The sequence below is a fragment of the Buceros rhinoceros genome, unplaced genomic scaffold (assembly GCF_000710305.1).
Source record: "Buceros rhinoceros silvestris isolate BGI_N320 unplaced genomic scaffold, ASM71030v1 scaffold27595, whole genome shotgun sequence".
NCBI classification, from domain to species: domain Eukaryota; kingdom Metazoa; phylum Chordata; class Aves; order Bucerotiformes; family Bucerotidae; genus Buceros; species Buceros rhinoceros.
The window spans coordinates 635-10,344 of NW_010412701.1; the positions used below are offsets into that span (position 1 = coordinate 635).

Genomic DNA, 9,710 nt, shown 5'->3' on the forward strand with positions numbered 1-9,710 from the left:
AGTATAAATCTTAATGGTATTAGTAAGTATTTGCATAATTCAATAGCTTTCATAGCTTCCAAAATTACTGTTGGTAAGACAGATACGAATGTGTGCGCACACATATACTCAGTTTATGAAGGGTTTTTTTAGTTGTTGTTATGTGTAGAAGCATCTTCATACTGTGGCCTTTTCAGCCGTGGAGTTAAAAGGTAGCTACTGCTAATCTAAACGTCAACATGCCTTAACACCTTCCAAAACAATTTGTCAGGAATATTGCAGGAAGAAAGCGAAAGGGGGCTCTGAAATCTACAGCCATATTGTTTCAAACAGTGTAACTCCATTCCTTTGTGCCTTCCAAACCTGCCCAAGAGCTGACTTATTGTAATGCCGAAAAAACCCCAGTTTTCAGGACCTAATTAGAGAAGATGGTAAATCTAGAACTCCATCCAAGGATTTCTCTTGAAATGTATTTATAGGAATTTCTGTATTTCACGAATGACCTGCTTCTGTGGCTGAAATACCATATGGATTATTTATGTGCGGCTTCTTGGTATATGCTATATCTCTAAGATACAGCATGACATGAGGGTTGCCAGGATTACGTCTTCCTTTCTTTGGGGCTATAAATGGAGGCAGTGCGGTACAGGTGCAACAGACAGGAGTATGCAATAAACAGGAAGGAATGGAGGGGATACGTATGTATCAGACGGTGAGATTTTTCGGGAGCACTGCTCTGAAACTGCATTTAGAAGTCACTTTGTCAGAGCTGAAGCACTCGCCCTGCTCACCAGCAGTACATGCCACATCTGCTGACTGTTCTTTCAGGAACCAGCCAGAGCTGGGCCCCCCTGGGCACCGGAGCCGAGGCACACGCTGCTGTGGGACGGCTCCGCATGGAAGGCAGAGCATACCTACGGCTGGGTATGCAGTGGGGCTAACAAGGAAAAGGGTGGGCCAGGAGTACCTGGCAAGATTTTTCCAAATTTTTTGGTTCCAAGAATTTGCAAGACCCCAGAGTTGTCTTTTACCCAGAATACCCTTGTATTTCAGTAGAACTAGTTCAGGACTAATAATTCGTTCAGTAGCTGTGTGCATCAGGCATACAGGTACTTGCACACTCGATGGGCATTCTTAACTTGCTATGGCTGGCTGATTCAAGATCGAGGACTGGAGTTAAGCTAAACTGTATACTGGACTGTATCCTTACTTTACACAGCTGGGAACATCTGCACAGACTTGAGCGGTCTTGAGCGCAACCCAGCGTGATCCTGCTTGGACCTGCAATATTTCCGCAGAGTTTGCGTTGGTGGTGGTGGTCTGTGAGTGAAAGGGAAGCGGTGTGCACTTATCTTGGGACAGCTCGCACCAGGTATGGGTGTGGGGAGTGCGTGAGGGCAAAGTGACCATCCTCCCGTGGTCTGGGCTGGCCCTCAGGGAGCACAAAGGTGAATTTCTGCAGGAGAGTTGTAAAGAAAATAAAAAGCTCCATTCTGGCCAACTGTTCCCCCACGCATGCACGGCGACCTGCAAGAGAGGGAGTAGAAAATATCTGTGAAAGAGGACATGAAACCATGCTGGAATCGCTGTGGGAGGAGCAGATCACCCCTCCTGCCGGCTGGTTCTCGCCTCAGGTTTACCTCCTCCTCCTACCTGCTGAGAAAGGCAGGAAGGCCGCTGGTTTCACAAACTGCCCATTGGCATCCAGAAAGTGTTCGGGGTAAAACTCATTCGGCTTCTCCCAGACCGCCTCATCTTTCAGCACAGAAGACAAGTTGGTGATGATTGTCGTCCCCTGCGCTCCCGCACAAGAGGAAACAACTTAGGAGAGAGCAGCAGCATTATCTTGGCACAGTGAGTCAGTGCTGGTCCCTCTTTAGTCCATGTCTCCCATCTAATAGCAACCACCATTTGGTGCTTCAGCATAAGGCGTCCATCTCCTGTACCGTACTGAGAGCAGAGGCAGAGCAGGGCACTTCTCCAATGACATATGGTGCCTGCCCTGTGCCCTGAAGCATCTAAACTTTTGCAGTTTGTATCCTTACGAAGGCCATTGCGTGCAGGTGCCAATTTCATTGCTACATAGTGGAAACCACCTCTGCTGCTCAGATCCTCCAGGACTTGTTTTATAGCTGAAGAGAAAAAGCTGACTGACAGACTTCAAAGACCAGCTTTCGCAGGGGCCGTGGGAAATTGTGGAGCTTTCCTGTTTCATATGTCAGTGGTCTAAGCCAGAGGAGATACTGCAAGGCTAAAAAACAATCCCAGGTTTGTATGGCTACCACTGCTACCAGGGCAGCTGCCTCTCACAATGGCAAGAGACCGAATGCTGGTGGCATCTGAATAGCTTCAGAGCTTTAGATTTTAAATGCTACCATCTTAGGAAAGCCAGTAAGCTGGTGTTGCGTGCCTCCAGAGAGCCTGTTAGACTCCGTTGCTTTCTCCTTCCAGCATGGTGGAAGGCAAGTGAATGTCACAACTCATCAGGAGCAAAGCAAATCTTTGCACTAAGCTGCCACTGCAGCTGGACTCCCACATAACTGGTCCAAGCCTAGAGCACAAATGTGACCATCTACCCAGATCTAGCATTTCAAAATGTCCTACTTCAGTGCTCGCCTACTTGGGCCTGAAAGCGCAACACTGCAGAGTTGTGTGGGGTCACTCACACCCCATGCCTCGTGGCCGCACAGGGAGAGGATACTGCATTGCCTATCTGGTCATGGTCACCTTGGGAATGAAGAAGCCTTGCAACTCCGTGTCCCGGTACGTCATGTGAGGTATTCCAACAGGAGTGATATCACCATAGCGTTGCACTTCATGGATCACAGCGTTGGTGTAGGGCAAGCTCGCCTGGTCCTTCATGGTGGGTGATCGCTCCCTGCCAATCACCTTATCAATCTCTGCTTGGACCTTACCTGAAAGCAGCACAGCTAAGAATTAGAGCACCTTGGATAAACAGAGGGGGCTGGTACAAGCTGTAGGGAGGCTGGTGCCATGAGATTGCAGACACTGGCTGCGGGCAGGATAAGCAATTAGAGAAAGGAAGAGGGGAATGCATTTGTCTTCAGTTGCTCAGAGCTATCTGTGTAACTATTCTTTGTGCGTAGTGTCACTTGGCATGCTACCTTACTTCTCTTACGTGCAGTTGAAAGGATACCTGAGCATGCAGCATCAGATAATTAAAACAGATTAGCACCCATTCTGAGTACCGGAAAGAGGGTAATCTGGCCACCGAAAGTCCCCACGTAACCTTTGAAATGAAGGCAAGAGCAAACTTGCCCTTCCATCTCCAGTCTTTATCAGGGCTTCCCTCTCTGCCACCAGTCCCTGCCAGAACAGCTATGATTGGGAAGTGTTTCTCCTGGCTTTTGCTAGAGCAGCAATCACCAAAGATGTTCCTGGCTGCAAAATCCCCAAACCCCAGAGAGAAGATGTTCAGTCTCCTCACAGAAAAATGGGAGCTGAAGGGAAGATGCCATACCTCTGCCTGTCTTCTGACTTACTCTGTATTTCTGGGTGGAGAAGCATGTACAGAACTGCCCACCGGAGAGTGGTGGAGGTAGTCTCAGAACCAGCTGCAAACAAATCTGCGGTCACCATACGAAGATTGTTATAGTTGAAACCGTTCTCTTCAGCCTCCTTGCCCTGTAGAGAGCAAACAAGTGGGACACTTGAGCTGGGGTTCTTACTGGATGACAGGACCATTGTTCCAGGGAAGTACTGAGAAGTACTACACCCAGTTTTGCTGACCAAGAAGTTCCATGGGAGAGTAGGGCACAACACAGGCAATGGTCTGTGTGTGACAGATGTACTTCGGTAACCCTGTTACTTCCTGTATTTGAAAGTCATCAGTCACCTCCCGTATCCTGAGAGTTGTATGATACACCTACCTTCAGGACAGAAGTGAGTGCCTTGTGCTCTCAACTCGGAGAGCAGGCCCCTGCCACTTGCCTAACATCCTCCCCCAGAGGAGGTGGAACACAGTTATTCGGGTTTGATCAGACCATAAACCAGAGAGGAGGCTGCATTGATGTGGCAAATGTGAAATCAACAGTATTTTGAGGGAGTTATCTATAGCTATGTGTTACAGATTCTGGCTGCTTCTGCCCTGCTGTTTTCTTACAGTCACCAGGAAAAAAAATCAGGGTATCATTGCTCCCTGTTAAGTCTGCAACACCAATTTCAGCAAAACTGGTCTCTTGTCCAAATGCTAATTGAGCTCAGATTTGTTAGCATATGAGGTATGACAAGTTCTCTGCATGAGTTCATCTGCTTGTCTTTTCTAATCCTCTTTATACTTCCCTTTCCTAGGGACTAGCTTCTGTTAAGTTATTCTGTGTATTTTGATGCTCTTGTAATATGGATAGCAATTAATAAGGCGTTCAAGACTCAGCTGTTATTCCAATAGCGTGTCTTTGGCAAGGGAGCAATGGGGCTGACCTAACCAAAGGTAATGCAGTAGAGGGATTTATAAGACTGGCTTATCCCGGGGCCTTAGTGAGCAGAAAAAGAGGTGTGACAAGAGGCAACATGGTCAGACTCGCATCCACTCTTAAACGGCATTGCTTAGTGGAGAGTAACGTAGGTCACGCTGCTCTGCCCTTGCGAGCTGGAGGAGACTGATGCATGGACTGGAGGTGCCAGGCAGCCGCATCACAGCAGGGTTCATTATGCAGAGCAGCAGTCCAGCCCCAGGACTCGGATGGCGGAAGCAATCTGCAGGCAGAATTTGCTACTGTTGCTCATCTGGCCCTTGAAATTTAGTGAATTGATGTGCATGAACATATGGCGGAGGGATGGGCTGACACAAGTACCTTTGGTTTTATGCTGACTTCATGCCTGACTGAATCAAAGGGAAGAGTCCTTTTATTTCAGTGAGGTTCAGACATAGGCCTTCATCTGACCTGTAGGGAACTGGTTCTTAGCAAGCAATTCAACGACACACATCCTGAAGGAGATGCTGCATTTCCAAGTCATCATTTGTTTAAAGACAGGCTACGAACTGGGCAAAGATGGCAAAAAGGCAGTTGTTGCTGCAGTTTTGTAGCTGATTTTGAGACATCAGTCATTAAGGCACTGGCACACACAGAATCTTGCATGTTGACTTGTCTCCTGGCACGAACTTAGAAATATTAGTGAATTCTCAATCATCGCCTTTCAGATGCCTTCAAAATGGTGCAGGCTGGAAAGAAGGGAGTTGCTAGACTCTGAGGGCAGTGTGAAGGTAGAAAATGGGAACAGGAACTTCAGCAGATAATGTGGTCTTTTAATACAGTAAAGGAGGTTGCAGCATGAAGATGTTAATGCCTTTCTTCTCAAGATACAATGTGGAATGAGAAAGAGGAAATTAGTTAATAAGAGGTTTTCTGCAGCTTTATGAGGAAAGTCAGCTTCTATCTAGAAGCTTAAAGAGGCAGAGGAATTGCCCCTAGATCCTGAGGTTCTGCTGGAGTCACCCTACCCCACATACCTTCTCCATTTCCTTCAAAAACGCATCAGTGAAATCTCGGATGTAGGCAGGATTCCAGGTCTCCATGTGCTTATTTATGAGCACGTCTATGAAGTCCATGAATGCCTTTTGCCCTTGAAAGGCTTTCTGTGCCACTCCAGGGATGCGCAACAAAATGGGCACGTTGTTAAGAAGCTGGGATGTCAGAACCAAAGAGAGAGAGAGAGAGAGAGAGGGAGAAGATACTGTGTGATGCAAAAAGAAAAATTACGAAAACACAATGATCTCAAGCAACTTCTTAGAGAGGGCAGCTTCTTACAGAACGTATTACCCCCTTGGTTTACCTGAGTCAGGAATCCAGCTTCTTCTTCCAGGGATTTTTCAAACAAATGTAACAGCTTCTTGAATGTCTCATCACCGTAGTCGAAACGCTCTGCATAGATGGTGGTGCAGATCACGTTGCAGACTGCATTATTTACAAGAAGACGTAAATCGAAAGGATGACCTAAAAATGGAAATGGAGACCAAGCAATAAAGCTAAGCCACACCAAGCTGTTGCACCTCAGCTGTCAGCAATGAGAAAATGCCTCCTGGATGCCTTCAAGAGAAAAACCTCTCAAACCACTTAATCTACAAGTGCATCATACTAGGAAGTGAAGATCTTCTCATCTCCTACTACAGTTTAAAGGAGAAAACTCCCAAGAAAAGCTGAGTTGCAGGGTTGTTCTGTGACTTGACAGATAACACTTCGCTTCATGCCTAGATGACAAGCGATGTGCTATGAACACTCTCAGCTGCACTTTTATTGCATGTGATAATATCAATATGTTCCACTGAACTTCATAAAGGTAATAGTTACACAGCTCTGGGAATAATTATATTTTGCTTCTTTATTTATTTCCGATTTGATTCCTGGTTCAAATGGATTAGTTTGCTGTGTAAAGCAGAAGTGCCTTCAAGGTAGAGCAGGGTCTCTAATGTGTTTGCTTAGGAAGAGAGCACTGCATGCAACTGAGAGTGGCTGTAGCATTACTTCTCTCTGTGCATCACTGTATCGCCTTTTTCTGTGATTTCCCCATCTTTCTGGGTGGGACAAACCTTCAGAATTGATTGCAGCGCACAGAAATCCTGCTTCCTCTGTCACTCGTTCCTCCAAGGATTTCTTTCCCATGCCAAAGTTCCTCAAGGTAGTGAGCGTGAACTTCCTTACCTCCTTCCAGGTATGCCCATATCTCGCTACAACAATCCCTGCAATTGTGGATGAGAAGAAATGTTAGGGGCTCTGACGCATACATCAAGCAAAGTTCACTAGAGAATAGCAAATGTGAGTTTGGATGTACAGGTCTTCGTGGACAGATGAGTCTGAACTTGTACAACTTTGTTCATATAGTAATTCTAAAAACGGATTGCTGCACCTTCTAAGGCTAGTGAAGGCGGAGGAGGGAGTCAGTGAGAGCAACAAGTGCTGCTAAGGATAAAGGTACCAATCCCACCCCCCCAAACCATGAGCACTGCACCCTGATCTTGTGTTAACCGGGTAGCAGCTTGTGCTGCCACACAGGAGCTGACCATGAGAGAGACAGGCTGGATGCTGGATAATACTCTGCCCTGCAAGAAGGTTACTTTTTTGTGTGTGTGTGTGCGATGACAATGACGTGCACATAGTGTGTGAGCATAAGCGCTGGTCACTGGGTGTTGGGTACTACCAGCTCCAACGCTGGCAGGAAAGTTGTGCCACCAACTGTGTCCTAACACTGGTGAGAAGGCGTGTGCTAGCACCTGGAGCTGTACTACAGCCACTAAGGAGAGCCTCCTTGTCATCAAATGTGTTTCTGTCACATCCAAAGGGTGGCACACATCCAAGGAGACTGATTAGAGAAGGTGGCACTGTGCTGAGAAAATCTTCCATCTACCCACCATCTACCCAGTCCTCCTTGTACTAACGTCAGTGGGCAATGTCCATTTCCAAGAGGCTTGCCTTCAGATTTTTTTCCATAGCCCACATGTTCATACATTGGAAAGTATGGTCGGTCAGCAAAGTCCTCTGATCTGTGGACCAGGGCTTCCTTCACTGTTTTATACCCGTTCAGTACTACCAGGTTGGTCCAGCAGTTCTGGAGGTGGAAGATGTTTCCATACTTTTTGTGAAGCTGCCAAGATAAAAAAGTACATTTCTGAAAGTGAGCTGAATGTAATGTCAAAAATGTCACCATATCCTTCCTTAGGGCCTCTTCTGTGTAGTGACTTTTGAGGTGCTTTTTTCAGGAGACTTTCAGCTGATCTTTCATCTTTGACTGCAGTGCAACAGCTTGGAGAGGTGCCAAGCAGCAGCTGAAGCAGGGATCAGTGCTCTGTGAATGGAGAGAGTCTGAATATGCCTTTCCTGGCTGAACTGTTGCCACGACCATTGTGCAAGGATGTCGGATTTTGTCTGATGACACAAGGTCAAGGACCTTTTTTGGTGGATTTTCAAATGCTACATAGTCAACAGCAGATTATTTCCTAATACTTGTATTTATTTTTATCTGAAAGAGTAGGCAAGTTTTGAGTTAGTCTACTTCTGCTAGAAGGAAGTATCGGTGATAAGGTGATGTGTAATTATTTTTTTTTAATATACATTTGATCCTAAAGATCTGCCCAGAGCCTGGTTCCCCAACAACAGCTGGGAGAGGCAATTCCACGCGGGAGTCTCAGGTCAACTTTCTCCCTAAAAGGAGCGTACGTGTCTAATGAGACTGTAACTGGCGCATACTCTACATCTGTAGCAATCTCTAAGAGACATAGTGCTGACAGCAGGATGGCTGCACAGGGAAGGAGCCTGTCAGCCATACCCTCACCATGGGAGCTTGCCATGGAGCTAACCCTCCTCTAGGTAGACAAGCCCCTTGGCTCCCGGGAAGGCAGGTCAAAGCTCCCCTGCTAGTCAGTAACACCAAACAAAGTGCTCGGGAGCAAGTTGTTGGAGGACAGTGCAACAGTAGCAGTGCCCCACAGACTGTCCTCTGTTTTCTTTTTCTTCTTCCTGTCTTTTTTTTTCCTTTTTTTTCTTTTGTTTTTTTTTTATAAGCTGTCTTCATTTCTGCATTGTAGCAATGAAAGGAATGGCAGGACTTAAGGCTGCATTTGCAGTGGGGTTGGAAAGGGAGTTAGCACTTCAGTGGCACTAGAAATACATCACTAAAAGTGATTGCTGGTCAAGATTGTGGTTAGCGCGACCCTGACGCGATGTGATTTGAAAATGGTAATCTTTTCGACTCTATCCAAGCAAATAATACCAACGCTGTATTTAGTTTCTCCATTTGGCAGAGTTTGGACAGATGGCTGAACAGTGCCCTCCTAGAGAAAAGGCCGTCAGAGTTTGCAGACTGAAGCACCACACCCCTGTGGTTTATCCGCTGCAAGCTGTGCTGTGCTTTTCCTTTGAGGAAAACTGAGCCCTGGCTTTGAAAAGGAATGCTTCCCAGATTTTGGGCATTGCTGCTGGGGCAAATCCGGCAAGCTGGCGCCTTTAACTGCAACTGTCACACGCCTGTAGGCATGCCTGCATAACTCGCAGGGAAGCCTGCCATCCCTGCAGCCGCACCCCCAGCCCACGGATACTTGCTTTTCCTCCCTTGTTTGCACATCTCCCTGTACCCTTGTCCTCACACCTGCCCACCTGTTGGTGGCCAGCTCTACAGCAGAGCACGCATCACCCATCCTTGGGGGCACAGCAGCATCTCCCACCAAGCTCACGCAGAGACTGGGAGATGGAGGCTGGGGAGTGGTGGTGTGTGATTATCTCTTTATCTGTAAGGGCCAGGCAGTGTCCTTAGGCAGTAACGTCATCCTGGACTTTGGAGAGGGATTGCCCTTCAGTTTTGTGCAAGGGTAGATTGTACCAGGGCATCCCCACCCCTGCTTGTGCCCATGGTGTGTGAGGAGTGCTCTGCTGAGGGGGCCAGCACTCACCTGTTTGAAGGAGAGGTGGGGGTTGCAGAAGTCAACGTGCAGCATGGTCCCAATGAACGGCAGCGACATTGGGCCTGGCGGGTAATGCTTCCACTTCTTCCTGCGCTTCGTGAAGTCAAAAAGTAAAGCAAAGACTGTAAGAAAAACTCCCAGTATAGACATGTTGCTCCAGCAGGATGACAGCTGGGACCCCAGCCACAGGAGCAATGACATTTCGTAGCCTCTCTACTCCTTAGTCTTCCCTTTTGCCCCAAGACTGTTTCTGCTTCTTTTTGCCTCCTCTCCTCTCCTCTCCTCTCCTCTCCTCTCCTCTCCTCTCCTCTCCTCTCCT

The 9,710-nt window shown here is 47.3% G+C and overlaps 1 protein-coding gene across 1 annotated transcript; it reads right to left on the reverse strand.

The window, feature by feature from the left end:
- Nucleotides 1-1,327: 1,327 nt before the first annotated feature.
- Nucleotides 1,328-9,592, reverse strand: LOC104493764 (cytochrome P450 2D17). The gene is made up of 9 exons (XM_010136496.1): nucleotides 9,380-9,592; nucleotides 7,407-7,578; nucleotides 6,527-6,676; nucleotides 5,773-5,933; nucleotides 5,450-5,623; nucleotides 3,483-3,624; nucleotides 2,707-2,894; nucleotides 1,633-1,774; nucleotides 1,328-1,506 (listed from the first exon to the last, which is right to left on the reverse strand). Exons 1-9 carry the CDS (start codon nucleotides 9,590-9,592, stop codon nucleotides 1,328-1,330), a joined length of 1,521 nt encoding a protein of 506 aa, XP_010134798.1.
- Between the last annotated feature and the right edge of the window lie 118 nt (nucleotides 9,593-9,710).

Coding starts and splice junctions, on each gene's coding strand:
- LOC104493764 (XM_010136496.1), bottom strand. CDS start 9,592: ATGTCATTGCTCCTGTGGCTGGGGTCCCAGCTGTCATCCTGCTGGAGC. Junction 6,677..7,406: donor CTATGGAAAAAAATCTGAAG/GCAAGCCTCTTG, acceptor CCACAATTGCAG/GGATTGTTGTAGCGAGATAT. Junction 1,775..2,706: donor AAGGCTTCTTCATTCCCAAG/GTGACCATGACC, acceptor GCGGGAGCGCAG/GGGACGACAATCATCACCAA.